This window comes from Cryptomeria japonica, chromosome 10 (assembly GCF_030272615.1).
Source record: "Cryptomeria japonica chromosome 10, Sugi_1.0, whole genome shotgun sequence".
In the NCBI taxonomy this organism is placed as follows: Eukaryota; Viridiplantae; Streptophyta; class Pinopsida; order Cupressales; family Cupressaceae; genus Cryptomeria; species Cryptomeria japonica.
The window spans coordinates 41,494,028-41,509,118 of record NC_081414.1 but is presented as its reverse complement, the minus strand read 5'-3'; the positions used below and the strand labels follow the sequence as shown (position 1 = coordinate 41,509,118).

At 40.8% G+C, this 15,091-nt stretch overlaps 1 protein-coding gene across 1 annotated transcript in view; it reads left to right on the top strand.

The window, feature by feature from the left end:
* The first annotated feature begins 12,544 nt into the window (after window positions 1-12,544).
* LOC131048824 (synaptotagmin-4) overlaps window positions 12,545-15,091 on the top strand; it is a 129,532-nt gene continuing 126,985 nt past the window's right edge. Inside the window, exons 1-5 of the mRNA XM_057982899.2 lie at window positions 12,545-13,356; window positions 13,490-13,856; window positions 13,961-14,065; window positions 14,257-14,307; window positions 14,595-14,715. Of these exons, the coding sequence (XP_057838882.1) occupies window positions 13,854-13,856; window positions 13,961-14,065; window positions 14,257-14,307; window positions 14,595-14,715 (280 nt within the window). The 5' untranslated portion in view covers window positions 12,545-13,356; window positions 13,490-13,853. The remainder of the gene's footprint in view (window positions 13,357-13,489; window positions 13,857-13,960; window positions 14,066-14,256; window positions 14,308-14,594; window positions 14,716-15,091) is intronic.

Genomic DNA, 15,091 nt, shown 5'->3' with positions numbered 1-15,091 from the left:
GGTGAAATCCCTAATGCGTTCTTGGTCCTGATCCTATTTGCCCAGAGAGCAAATCTCAATTGGGTATGCCATTCTCTCGGACTTCTCTCTAGCAATTTCTTGATAACACTGAGTAGGTTTTTGTTAGTTGACTCAGCTAACCCATTACCCTGAGGATAATAATTTGATGAAAACTTAAGGGTTATACCGTACTCAAAAGCCCAATTTGAAAATGTCAATGATGTGAAGGCTGAGCCATTGTCACAAACCAATGCATAAGGACACCCAAATCTTGTGATAATGTTTTCCTCCAAGAACTTAATTACGGCCTCAGTAGTGCATACCTTGAGAGCTTGAGCCTCCGACCATCTGGTACAGTAATCAGTAGCAGTGATGATATACTTGTGTTGTGCCGAGGATGCGGGGTTGATGACACCAATAAAATCCATTCCCCATTTTGCAAATGGTCTTGCTTCGATCACTGGATTTACTGGCATGGCAGGATTCTTTTCTCTGAAGGTGGCAACTTGGCAAGTGTGACAAGTCCTGACATGATTAAATGTATCTTTGAAAAGTGTAGGCCAGTAATATCCTGCCCTCAGGATTTGATGAGCTGTAGCCAGGTTAGCTCCATGTCCTGTCTCGAACTTAGAGTGAAAATGTTCAATTATTTGTTTGGCCTCTTCTTTGCCAACACACCTTAGATATATTCCCTCGTGATTCCTGTGATATAGGACGAATCCTTGAAGCATATAATGCTGACACTTTATCCTTAATGCTCTTTTCTGCGTGGGTGTCTTGCGAGCAGGGCACTTGTTGTTGAGCAGGTATGTCACAATTTCCTTGTACCATTCGTCTGGGGTGACATCCTCCAATTCATAAACTTGCTGGATTGACCCGGGTCCGTCGACTGCCAGTGTTTGAGCTAAAGCCTGTCCTCAAACAAGTTTCATAGGCTGGATTTCAATATCAAACTCTTGAATAATGGCGACCCACTTGCCTCTTCTCTCTCCTAGTTCATTTTGCATGAGGAGGGTTTTTACTGCTGCATCTGGTACAATTGCATAGATTTTGGCCCTTAAGAGGTAATGTCTAAACTTTTTAATGGCTTTGACCAATGCATATGCCTGTTTTTCAATATTGGGATATCTGAGTTCCGCATCTTTCAACGGGGTGCTCATGAATGCAATTGGGTTCTCGTCCTTCTCTTCGCTCCTCTGGGTGAGAATAGCCGCACAAGTGTATTCAGAGGCGAAGGAATACAGGTAGAAGGGCTTCAGGTAATCAGGACTAATCAGTACTGGTGCTTCTGTGATTGCCGACTTTATCTCCTCAAATGCTCTCTTGGCCTGTGTCGTCCATTCAATTTTCGCGTCTTTCTTCAACATCTCATTCAAAGGCTTGACTATCTCGGCAAACTCGGTGATGAATTTTCTGACAAAGTTGACTTTGCCGAAGAATGATTTGAGTTCCTTCTTACTGGCTGACAAGTTGATGGTTGATATAGGCTTCACTCTTTCAGGATCAATAGAGATTCCCCTTTCTGAAATGACATGTCCTAACAGCTTTCCTTCCGTTACCCCAAATATGCATTTCTTCGGATTGAGAGAAACACCATATCTTTTGCACCTTTGGAAGACTCTTCTAAAATCATCTACATGATCTTCCCTTTTTCTGGAGAAAACTGTGATATCGTCCATATATATGATAATGCATTTCCCAATTAGGTCTTTGAAGGCGATATCCATGGCTCTTTGAAATGTGGCCCCAGCATTGATAAGCCCAAAAGGCATTCTTTTGTACGCAAATGTTCCCCACTTGGTAGTGAAAGTGGTCTTTAGTCGATCTTCAGGCTTGACCAATACTTGATTATAACCTGAATATCCATCCAGAAAAGACATCATCTGTGACCCGTTGACAATCTGCAATACTTCATCCAGCGATGGCAGTGGATAATTGTCCTTTTCTGAAGCTCGGTTGAGGTTTCTGAAATCGACACACAATCTGATCTCTCCATTCTTCTTCCTGACAGGAACCAAGTTGGCGACCCACGTCGAATGTCTTACTGGAAAGATGATTTTGGCTGAGAGTAGCTTCTTAACCTCTTGATATATTAAAGGTTCCAGTAAAGGATTGACCGGACTTTGTCTTTGTCTAAACGGTTTGCTTCCAGGCTTCAAAGGGATCGTGTGAGTGATGATTGTAGTATCATAAGTCTTGAGATCTTCATAACTCCAAGCGATGACATCTGGGAAATCTCTTACATTTTTTAGGATACCGTTTCTTTCTTGTGTAGTGCAGGCCTTTCCAATGAACACATTCTTAACTTGTCTACCATCACCAACATTGATTGTGTCGCACACGTTTCCTTCCATGCTGTGGCTCTTCATCTCTCTCAATTTGTCGGGATCAAAGATTCTTTCTAACTCCACCATTCCTTTTGGAATAGTGTTTGTTCTCAAATTCAAAACTCCTTCTGCATCCAATTCTGCTCCCTCCACCTCTTCTTCATCAATGATTTGGGCTAAGAAGACATCCGTGTTGGTCAAGAAATCCAATATATGCTTGTCATCTTCAAAAACTTGAAAATTGGTGATGTTATCTGGGACCGAAGGTATTGAGGTCAGTTCTATTGTGAACTTCTTCAATCCTTCCATCGCTAATGGTATCAAAGAGCTGGCGGCTTGTGCAAGGGAATTAGCCACTTGATTTTGATGCCTGTATATGGACTTGATATTGAAGGCCTCAAAACTTTTGATGAGGTCCCAAACTCGATTCCGGTATCTAGTCAGCCTTTTGTCATGGCACACATACTGTCTTCTGATTTGTCTTATAGCTATTTCCGAGTCTCCATACACTTGCAGTATTTTAGCTTTCTTTCTGATAGCTAGCAATAACCCATGAATCAAGGATTCATATTCAGCTACATTGTTGGTGCATGGGAACTGAAGCCTGTGGGTGGCTAGGTAGGTTTCTCCTGTCGGACTAATTAATTCGAAGCCTACTCCAGATCCTTGTTTGGATTTAGATCCATCGAACCTTAACGTCCATATTGAATTCCCTTGGTCTTCCGTCTCTTGGTCTTCTTGGCTTTCGATTGATGTGTCGGATAGAGTTTCATCTTCTGAGGAGCTTTCAACTCCTGGGTCTTCAATTTCTTCTACAATCAATGTCTGTGGGGCCCTCTTGTATACTTGTTCTAATGCAGTCTGGCACAAAGCACAAGATAGTTTTGAATGGACAGCATTATGTATCCTACACCAGTTGGGGAGGAGTAGATCTTGGACAGACGCCATGTTGCCAAGTTGCATACTTTGTTGCACATTCCTGTGGACGAATTTCCTAAAATTTTCAAACATTCCATCATCCTCCTGGTCGGATCCTTGGTCACTTTCCACGACAATTTCTGTAGATTCCATCACTTCTTGTTGACTGTCTTTGTCTTGTGGGTTCTGTATCATCAAGACTTCTTCCACCTTAGGCTTGTATGTCCCTAAATCCGTTTCTAAGAATAGGACTTTGTTATCTTCTCCATACTCAGTTATCATAAGTCTCAATCTTAGAGTACTGTCGATTTTGATTTGGTTTGGAACTCCTCTCCAGGGTAGCCACATATGTGCAAAGTCTGTTGACACGTACCCATTCAACTTTTGTGACCAATCTCTGCTCAGAAGCATCCCATATGAGTCAGGGATATCTATGACTGATATGTCTATAAAATTTTGAACCCTTGGGTCTGCAGCTAATTGCATGTGGATATTGTTCAATTCTCCCATGACCGGAACTTCTGTCTTGTCTAATTGAGTGACTTTCCTTCTGGTGGGAGCAAGAGTTATACATAGTCTCTGACAGACAGCTAGGGGCATCACATTACTAGAAGCTCCTGAATCATAGAGGCAATTGTGCAATAATTTCCCAAAAATTCTGACTGACAGCAGGAACGGGGCTGGCTCATCTTTTCCTTGGCAAAGGATCGAAGAATCTTCATCATGTTCTTGATTCTTTACTTCATTGACCTTCGAATTGTTACTCTTTTCTAATGTTTCTTCTTTTGAATTGCCCATCTTCTTTAGAGGTTTTCCCTTCTTGATCGCATCTTTCTTAACGGCAACCCCCTTTTCTGGAAGAACCTGACTTGTAGTGAGACTTTCTTTGACGGCGGGTTGAGTTTTCTTAACCTCGCCTCTCTTAAGTAACACTTTGCCTTCTAACATATCTTCTTTTTTGGCTGGGAAGGCTACGGTCTGGACCATACATTCGTCTTGTTCAGGTTGTTCCTTGTTATCAGCTTCATCTTGGATTACATTGATGGTGGCTTGAACATTGTTGGCTGTTTCTTTGAATGTATTCTGAACATTTGGCCTTACTGTGTTTGAATCATTCAAACTATTAATCACAGCATCTTTAATCTTTGATACCTTCAATAGCTCATAAAGCGGCAGGCTAATTTTAACCTTCTTGAGTTCTTTTAATACCAACATAGCCAGCCCTTTCGTCTCATCCCTTGCGGGAGGAGGAACATTTCTTTGCCTGTATTCTCGCGCGTCTTGTGGATACTCTGGATTATTACTAGCTTGTGGATCTGGAGGAGTAGAGAAATTGTTTGGAGGAATCAATGTTGTCAGTGGTTCTTGATTTCTCTAATTTCTTTGATATACTCTCGGACCTATACCTCCTGAGGACTGGTGGAATACCTCTTTTATCCCTTCAACTAGGACACTATTATTCAAAGGCGGGAAATAATACTCTGAGTCTTCAATTGGTTCATTTGCTGATGCAGGTGGAAACTGGGAACCAGGGGGTACCATTGGTCCATTAGCCGACTCTGGTGGAAATCTCCCATTTTGAGTTTGGTTATTTTCTCCTTCTGGTAAATGCTTGTAGCTTTCCACAATCATGGCTTGATCGTATCGCGTAGTTGGGACCATTTCATATCCTGTTGTAGGAGGATTTTCAGGTGGATCATTGCTACGCATCTCCTGCTGGAATATGTCGGCTGCAATTTTGAATTCAGGACACTGCAACTCAGAATGTTGGTTTGTATTGTGGAGTCTACACCAGCTGGACAAGGCCGCCTCTGCTAGAAACACTTTACTGGTAGGATGATTCTCTTGATTCTGTGAACTTGATGGGTTGTCTAACGGCGTCACCACGTTTCCATTATTAGGAGCAGTATTTCATGTTCTCCTTTGAAAGCCTTGGTTGTTATTTCCCTGATAATTGTTCCTGAAACCTTGATTATTATTTCTTTGGAAATTTTGATTGTTTGCATGTTGGCCTTGGTTGACTCTTTGCATGCTTTGAAGTTGATTATTCTGATTCCTCAAATGAGTTACCTCGGTTGACAGCTTCTTGACTTGTTCGATCAACTCTTTCATTTCATCCTTTTCTTCCTGTGTTCTTGAAGAGTTTGTTGCATTTTGTAGGTACACAAGTTGTGCTGGTGGGGCTTGTGAAAGTGCAACTCCGGGATGAAGCACCAGCTGATTTGCCGGTTGCATGTTAGGATAGGATTCATAACTGGAGTCTGGTTGGTCAATGCCATACTAACTGCTTGTATTTGGTTTGGTGCTGCAGTAGGTCCCATATGAAGTAGCGGCCCAGTGATATTCTGTCCCATGTGCTTACTGACTTCAATAGCTTTTGCATATGCTGCGTTTAAATCATTCGGGATAGGATGTGTCCTTACGAACATGGTGGTAAGATGATCTAAGGCTCCATAATAGATCTCCCTTGGGTCAGCAATGAGATATGGATGTCGTAACATCGTGTAAGCCCGATGGAACCTATTGTTGAAAGAAGTGATCGGCTCATGTTTTCTCCTTCGAATCTCAACAAATTGTCTATATAGCTCAGCTGGTGTGGTTGGTATACCAAACTTTGCAATAAATGCATCCTTCATTGCATCCCAAGTCCTGATTGATCCTGTTGGTAAGTGAATGAACCAGAAGTATGCTTCTTCTCCCAATGAGTAGGGAAAGAGCCTACATGCCACATCTCCATATTTGACTCGCCTATTACGAAGAAGGTCTTCGAACATCTTGATATGATCCTCTGTTGTACGATTGAAATCACTGACATTGAATTTGGGACAGAAATTCTCCGGATTCTTTGGCATGTCATGATAGATTGCAAATTCTAATGGTGATGGATTGTTGATCATCCAAGTAACGCCGTTGAGCACATGAGCAGGAGGGGGAGGAGGAGGAGCATTGTGAGCCATCGTGCTTCCCGAAGTTTGAAAGCTTGACAGGAGACTTGATGAACCGGCCTGGCTTGTTGGTTGAGAAATTGCCTGGATACTCGCTTGAATTGCCGCTTGTACTTGTTCTTGAAGAGATGGAGCTTGTGATGACTCAGAAGTGCCTTCTAATCTTGACTCAGATTCCCTTGGAGTATCTTCTCTTTTGACTCGCTTTGACCTTGAAGTGAACTGAAGTTCATTCAGATTTTTAATGCCTGGTGTAGACCTCAATATTCTTTGATGTTTTTCGGGCGAGAAAGAACCAATATGATCCAGCGTGAAAATCTGTTTTGTGGAGATTACTGTAGGTTCCTTTGATTGCGAAGTTCTCTGGCGGCGGCTCTTTGGCGTTCTTCAGCTCTATCTTCTTCTTGTTCCAAGATGATTCTAACTCTGTTATACTCAACTTCACTTCTCTTTAAGTTCCACGCTAGGTGATTCAATCCTGAAACAATGTCCTCTTGAATGTTGCCTATATCCAAATTAGGTTGTACTACTTCATTCAATCCTTCATGTGGCAACACCATCGTGATACATGCTCATGTTGAAAAATATTTTTTTTGAATTTTTTGGATAGTACTGTTCCTTTTGATAATCCAACTTTCGTGTACGGCCCTCCTTCTAGCGCCGATTTTGTTGACGTGTTTTTTGTACACAGCCAAACACAGAATAAAATACCTAAAGGTACCTTATCCTCTCTTGAACAAAGTTCCCGACTGCTGAAGATCTCGCTGAAGGATCAGTCGGAGTAACTCCAAGGTTCTTTATTGTAGGATCTCTATGTGTGGATAAGCTCTCTGTGGTATGACGTGATTTGCTGGAATCACAAGGGGACTTACACTCAATGACCTGAACGTCTGATTTGCTGGAATCACAAGTCCTACTAACTAACTGGAAGACAAACAAATGGCAAAAGATGCAAGGTTTAGGAAGTCTACTTTACTACCTAGAATGCGAGAAGATGGATGAATGACTAGGTGGAGTCCTATTGGGCTAGGTCTCACCATCAGGCTTGAACAATTCGACACCAACTCAATGCGATCTTCTAAGGGGTGCTTCCAATATGTTCAAATCGTACACCATCAGACACTGATCACCATTCGAGATAATGCATGAAACAATAGACGTGTAACGACTTAAGATTAAGCTCATTTTATTCCAGTTGACCACGCAAGGCGCACTTACCATCAGCAAGAGGCTAGTGGTTTGGATTAGACGGATTCCACACAGGTGCATTCAACAATTTCCTTCACTCGATCTAACCATCTACCATCTAGAATTGAAGATTCAACAAGAAACCATGCATATTGCAAGAAACGACACACTTCACCATTACTTCAATGAAAATGGAGTTTATTTACAATCAATGGCAACAATTTCTTGCCTTGTCCTCCTATTCTACTCTAATTGCTATTCTATCAACTGACTATCCACTATTAGCTAACTATTCACCTTCTAACTATTGACTATATATCCTCTATTCTCTATTAGCCTTTACAAATGAAGAGCCGGGGCTTATATAGTGCCCTTAATACAATTCAATGGCTTAGATCAATTTGAGATCAATGGCCAAGATTCAACAATGAAAACCCTAATTAGGGTTTGTTACAACAAACTCAATTCTGACCAATGAAATAATTGTATTAATTGGACACATGTCTTCTCTGGAATATTCGACCAATGGATAGTTGGGGTAGGTACATCGAAGTTTGTGCCATCTCCCATGAGTTAGGTACATTGAATCTGGACATGCTGAGGTGGAGTGATGACTGGGATGCCACCTTGCATGACACTTGTAACTTGGTAGATATTCAACTTGATGTTGCTGGGAAGCTAGCTTTAATTAACTCTTCTGAAACTATCTGCTTCTTCAACGAACCCTTGCTCTAACATCCTTTGTCTTTGATGTGCAGGACAAGGATGATCTCTTCCAATCCAGCATTCCAAGGCGAGGTACATCATCATCCAAGTAGTCCAAGTATGGTTTGATCCATGATGTAGAAATGATGAAAGAAAGTGAACACAAGAACACCAATGCACCCCCCACCTTTTTCACCAACTTGGTAGGTGCAGACCAGCACGACATCAAGCCACTCGGCACCCTGATGGCCCAGCCGGTCACCATCGGCACGCAACCTTTCATACTAGATTTTGTGGTAATCCCACTCAAGAAGAAGGGGTACGACGCCATCTTAGGCAGAGGGTGGCTAGTTACAGCAAAGGTGAACCAAGACTGGAAAAAGAACACCTTTTCTATGGAGAAAGGGGGGCGGAAGTACACCATTGATTTGAGGACCCAGGTTGTTGACGAGGAACTAGCATCATCTTCGGAATTTGAGGGTGAAGGAAAAGGCTACCCGAGGGACGAAGGACGAGGCTACAGGGAACCCAACGACGAAGGGATTCTCAAACTAGGAGAATGCTCCGAGGATGAGACAGGGTCATTGAACGGGCTCTTCCACTGGCAGATGGAGGATTATGAAATGTTCCAGAGCTACAGGCTCGAAGTAGAGGAACCAGAGCAAGTAACAGAAGAGGTGTACCTGCTAGAATACATAGAATATTGGAAGGGAGACGCCCCAAACCTCGGTGACGTAGATAATCCGAAGATCAATTGTGTCGGCAACGATTGGAACCTTGTGTGGAAGGCCGTAGCTTTCAAAATCTTTATTCTTCTTCTTCTTCTTATGTACGGGAAGGAGATCATGGTCGTTGTAGAATTTGTTGTTCCATGTCTTCGGATGGCCATTGAAAATAGATTGGCCACCAACGGGCCCAAATTGAAACCCTACCACGCGAAGTGTGCAGGGGACCTGAGAGGCCGGATGGACACCCGAGAGCCCAGAGGGGGACCTGAGAGGATGGAAGGGGACTCGAGAGGCCGGGCAGGCGATTCAAGAGGCACAGGACCACAACAAGAGACTCTTGGGCGAGGAAAACTGAGAAGGATGAAGGGCGATCCCAGTGGCATGGGACCCGAGCCGAAGACTCTCGACAATTAGATTATATATTAGAAAAAAAAAAAAAAAAACGCCGTATGGGTCCGTATGACAGTTGACCGTACGACTGCAAAAAAAAAAAACTACTCGTACGCCAGGTGATCGTACGACATGGAAAAAAAAAGAAAAAAAAAATTGTGGGGCCACCGTATGGTGACCACACCGGCGGTGGAACCATTGAAGGTGGAACCACCGTGCGGCGGGACCACCGACGGTGGAACCACCGTATGGTGGGACCACCGACAGTGGGACCACTGTGCGGTGGTCACACTAACGGTGGGGCCACCGGTGGTGGAACCATCGTGCGGTGGTCACACCGACGGTGGGGACACCCGCACGCCACACTTAAAACAAACCCCCGCACCACACAGCCCACGCAAGGAAAAAGAAGGAGAAGGAAACCCCGCGGAGGTGTTAGTGCTGTTGTTGACCATACGGGGAGGTTGCATAGCCGGTGACATTATAGAGGAAAAAAAAAATTAAAAAAAAACGACGACGACTAGATCGAAAAATTATTCGATGACATCTGGAGCCTGGACACTGAAAATATTGGAGTGTAGAAGAAGGGTTTTGATATCATAAAATATCACAGAAATGATGCGCGCCATGGACTTCCGTGGGGTTCTGAAGGTTGTAAATTGGAGGAGCGCACTTGGGGTGCTGCCCCCGGACCCCGCGAGGGGCGTTGCGCCAGACCCCGCGAGGGGCGCTGCCCCTCGACCTCGTTGGGGCGCTGCCCTAGACCCCGTGGGGGCGATGCCCCTCGACCCCACTGGGGGCGTTGCCCCCAGACCCTCAGTTTATTTTTGAGCTACAAAATACCATGGGAAGTGTTGTGGTTGTTCGTACTGTGAGAAAGAAGCCTGCAGCTAAGCATTGGCGGGGAAGCCATAAGTCGTAGAGGGAGACGGATTTGGAGGTTGGGAACAAACAGAGTTTGAGGGAAGGCATTGCAAGTCCGCGCAGTTGTATGACACCAGGGAGTTATTCAGTTCAGTTTTCAGCCTTTGGGGAGTGTGATGGAGGATTTGAGGTGTCTCCTAGCCTTTTTGCCAGCGGGTTGTGGCCATCTCCAGGCAGGAATGGTATGCTTTGAGGAACTTGGAGTAGGTCTTGGCTGGACGTGAGGTTGCCTTGGTGGATGCAGAGAGGGCTCGGGAGGAGCTGACCACCAGGTTGGGGGCAGTAGTAGCGTGAAACATAGCTCAACGTACCCAGGAGTTGGATGCGTGAGAGGGCAACGCGGGTGGCTATCGAGGACAAACTGGCTAGGGAGATAGTCTCATTTGAGTAGCAGTTGGTGGAGGCTGAGACTGAAAAGCGTGTTTTGCAGACAAGTTTGGTTTAGACACAAGAGGACTGTGATGCCAAAGGGAGCACTAATGGTGAAATCCGCACTTGAGCATCGGATGGTAGTAGACAAGGGTTTTCTGGCGAGGACGCAGCAAGTGTATAAGTTCCGAGCTTGACTGGCGTCAGTAGTTCCTGCCATTCATCTCTATTTTGTATTAAGTCGTCCGGAGTCGACTTCTTTTCTTTTGGGGGGGATGATGTTGGCGGCAATATTGTACACGGAAATAAAACTAGTTAATTAAGTTGTAATTGTGTTGGTTAGTTGGCAACCGAGGGGTGGTAGTTGTGATGCGACGGTTGGCGCTCGCACCCCCTTGGCATCTTTATATACTTCCGAATGTAACTTGTGGAGGAGAACACTTATGAATGGAATAACATCTGATATATTGCATCTGAGATCTATGGCATTATCACTCTGCATTATGTGTTTTCTCTGTGTGCCTTAAGTTATTCACTCGAGAGGGTAAACACCCCCCCCCAAAAAAATATTACAACGTTGGAACTTTATATTATAGTGCGGTTACAAACTTTTCCCAAATTAGAATAGTGTTAAGGCCCACAATGACCAAAAGTACAATCACAAAATCTAGAAAAAATAGCTATGTAGTTGTGTTCATGACCAATATCAATATGCAATATTTGAAAAAGGAGATAAAAAATTTGATTAAGACCAATATGGATGGAAAGTGCTTATCTTTATCTTTCCAATAATATCTTGTTTGCTAAAATTCGACACTTGAGGTAAAAGATATGAATTTTTGAAAAACTAATTTTATTGTGTAGGAATGGTTTTTCCTAGCAACAAAAAGTATACTTCTAGTTTGATTTTTGAAAAATCTAGTCATTGTATGTAGATAATAACAAAAACCTAGAAATATGTTTGAGCTATGAATCAATCCTAGAATTTTTTTTTTAATCCAACAAATAGAAGATGAAAAAATAAATTAAATTCAACCTTCATCCAGTCAAAAAATGGCCATGCGACGCTTTTTGAATAGAATTTTTTCCAGATTTGATCAATATTTGCAAAATCTAACAGACACCCAAATGGTTTTTTGGGTTTGAGTGTTAATTTTGGATCAGATTTGATATGTGAGTAGTTTTAAATTTATTTCTCTTACTTAGTTCACAACTAAGCTATATGACTATGAACTCTATGTGCAGGTTGCTGCATATATGAGGAGAACACAACTTAATTCACAAAGTATTTGCTGGACTGCAAATGAAGGAGATCGATGTCTTATTGGCTTGCACTTTCGATTTATGTACTTGCCTTTAGAATCGAAATCTATCATGATATATATAACACGGTTTGGGCATGTCGATGAATAGACATGCCTCTATGTACGTGGAGACATGTTGATGAATAGACATGCCTCCATGTACATGGAGACATGTCTCTTCATCGAGATGCCTCTCTAAATACCGATTCACATAACCGTTTGTTTGCAAGATAACGATTCACATAATCGTTTGTTATTATTAACAGCAGATAATGATTCACATAATCGTTGGTTATTATTAACAGCAGGTAACGATTCACATAATCATTTTGATATGAAGATCGACCATAGTCGATTCAAACAGTGATTAATAATATCGAACTGTTTAATGTGGATGATCGATTTATATTGATCATTCCATTTGATCAATATAATCGATACTTATGATCATTTAGCAAATGATAAATAATTCGGTGCTCATATTCAATTTGGTATAAACAACGTGATTATAAATTCAATTTAATCACTAGATTAATATAATTGATATTACTTATCGATTCAACACGAATTTAATCTCATTGATTTATCAACAGCATGTTAATGATTTAATATTCCAATCATTATTTATATATAAATATTCATATATATAATAATAATAAGAGCACTTATTATTATTACATATATTAATATGTATATATACATATTAACAAATCATTAATCATGCTGATGGTATAATCAGCATTACTTATACATATGATTTGAGGAGATTACTCTGACCGAAGCTATAAATCATCAACATTGAGAAGCAAACCTAAAAATCATTTTTCGATTTGACTGGTAGAAGGCAGAAATATGATGCAAAAAATGAAAACATCTTCAATCTTTCTTTAAATTTTTGTGCTTTGATTTTGGTGAGATGAAAGCCAAATCTGATTTTTTTGAGCCTTTTGGATGCTATGGAACAGCTGAAAAGCCACCTGCAAACACCCTAATTTTATAAAATATTTGCACAAAAAATTTGAGAGATTAAAATTTTACCGCTATGTTTTTTTGACTTGGTGGACATTTCATGTCATGTCACGTTTTTTTAACTTAGGTGGAACTTTCCATTACTTAAACCAGGTGGAACTTCCACTAACTTTATCAGAGGCAGATATATTTGCCACTTAAGCCACTTTTGTCATGCAAGGTAGAAATTTAATGTGGTTTTGCTGCCTTAAAAGTACACCCAGGCAGAGATTTGGACTGGCTGAGCCATCATTATAAATTTATGAGTAATAGTTGGAACTAAGTGATGTTGCCAAGGTAGAGATCTCCAACGACCTAGCCAACTCTCAATGTGTTATAACTTATGCTGAACTTTGGGCTGAGTTAGCCACTTTTCCTTGCTCCTAAATGCCTTTTTCTTCTGCTGGTTTGCTGCGTCCTTTTGAATGCTGCCCACTGAATGAAATGAATGAGGATTAATAACCTCTGAATTTCTGCTGTCCTGCTGCTGTGGTGGTCTTCTATTGCTGCCTATCTGAAGATTGAATAGAGAACCACAACGTATATTCATGTAAATACATAAGTATTGCTTTGACAAGTACCAATCTGTCGTATCCTAGAAAAAATCAGGTCGGTTCTTCTTAATTTATGCAGCAGGTCATCCCTAAACCTGAAAAACTTGGCTTTCGTTGAAATATTTGCAGGGTTGAAACACAACGGATTTTAAATGGAGAGAAGTGAAAGTGGAGGCCATGAGACTATCTCCGACTAAGATTTCAAAGGAAAACCGAACAGCCCTCTAGAGATGAGAAAACCAATCAAGAGCTATAGAAATTGACAGAAACAATCATTCTTTTTATTGAATACAGGTCATGGGAAATTTGAAGATAGTTGGATTTATTTCCTCTAAGAAATTCTAGCCAACAAATATTTTGGTCTCACTTTTTATGTGCATATATTTGTGAAACCATTATGTGAACTTTCCTTTCATATTTGAGTACATGTGTGTGTAAGAGAGAGGGAGGAAGGCTGGAATGGAAACGGAGAGAGAGAAATGAAAAATAGTAGATGGTAAACTAGAGATATGGCTAGGGAAATTTTTTATGTGTAGGAAATCTGCTTTCTTCTTAGATTGATGATTGAGATTGCTTATTCTATTTCAAATGTTATTGCAGGCTGGAAAAATTGCAGCTCTATCAAAGTTGACTTTGGAAGACTCAAAATTGATTCTTCCAAAAGAATCTTTTCCACCATGGGTTGTCTTCTCCAATCGTCAAAAGGTGTTGTAATTTTGTTTAATTTTATTTTGTTCTTGAAGGGAAGTGTATTTGAATTTTTTTCTTCTTCAAAATTTTTATTTTCAAAACCAAATTTGTTGGGAAAGTTATTCTTTAATTCTTAATCTGGATTCTTTATACAGCTAAGCTGTTTGAAAGTCATAAAAAAAAGTCTTTGTTCATTTTGGTTGCAGTTAAGCTGGTTGAATTTCAAACTGAAGAAGGTTTGGCCATTTATCAACGAGGTTTACATCTAATACACAATAAAATCATGTTTTGTGAGATGTTATCTTGCAGACTTGCACCATTCAAAATTTCTTATTTAATGTTTAAGCCTTATAGCATATAGATTGGGAATACAATTACAATCTCTTTAATAAATTTAGTTGACTATTCAGATAGGAAAGTTCGAAATTTCATCGTTCTAGTAAGACACTCTCAATTTTAACCATTTAGTAGGGTTTAGGGTCAAGGAAAAGTATTAGAAAATTTTATGTCATGGAGTATAACAATTCATTCTATAATATGGCAGGCTGCATCTGAATTGATCAAAGAAATAATAGAGCCAATTCTAGAACAGTACAAACCATCTATATTGGCTTCTCTCACATTTTCAACATTTACTCTTGGTACTGTTGCTCCACAATTTACAGGTTTGTATTTGAACCCTTACTTCAACTGATTGTATCATTTGCAGAGAGTTTTTGAGGAAAGTGGCATTAACTTTATCACCTCATGAAGTGAAAATTTGACATTAGCTCATTGTAAATGCACATTAAGCTTTCTTTCATTATGAATGGACACAATAAATATTGCTGGCTTTTAGATTCTGAGCTATGTATGCTTATTACTTCCTATTGTTTAGTCATGTATATAATTTAAACAAATTTATTTCCTTTTCAACCACAATAAAAGCTAAAACTAATCATGTAGGAATGAAATTAAACTAGTAGTCTTAGAATTTACTAATGAAATTGACTAGGTTTAATGAGGTTTCATTAATTAGGCTAAAATTTGGATTCAAAGGTA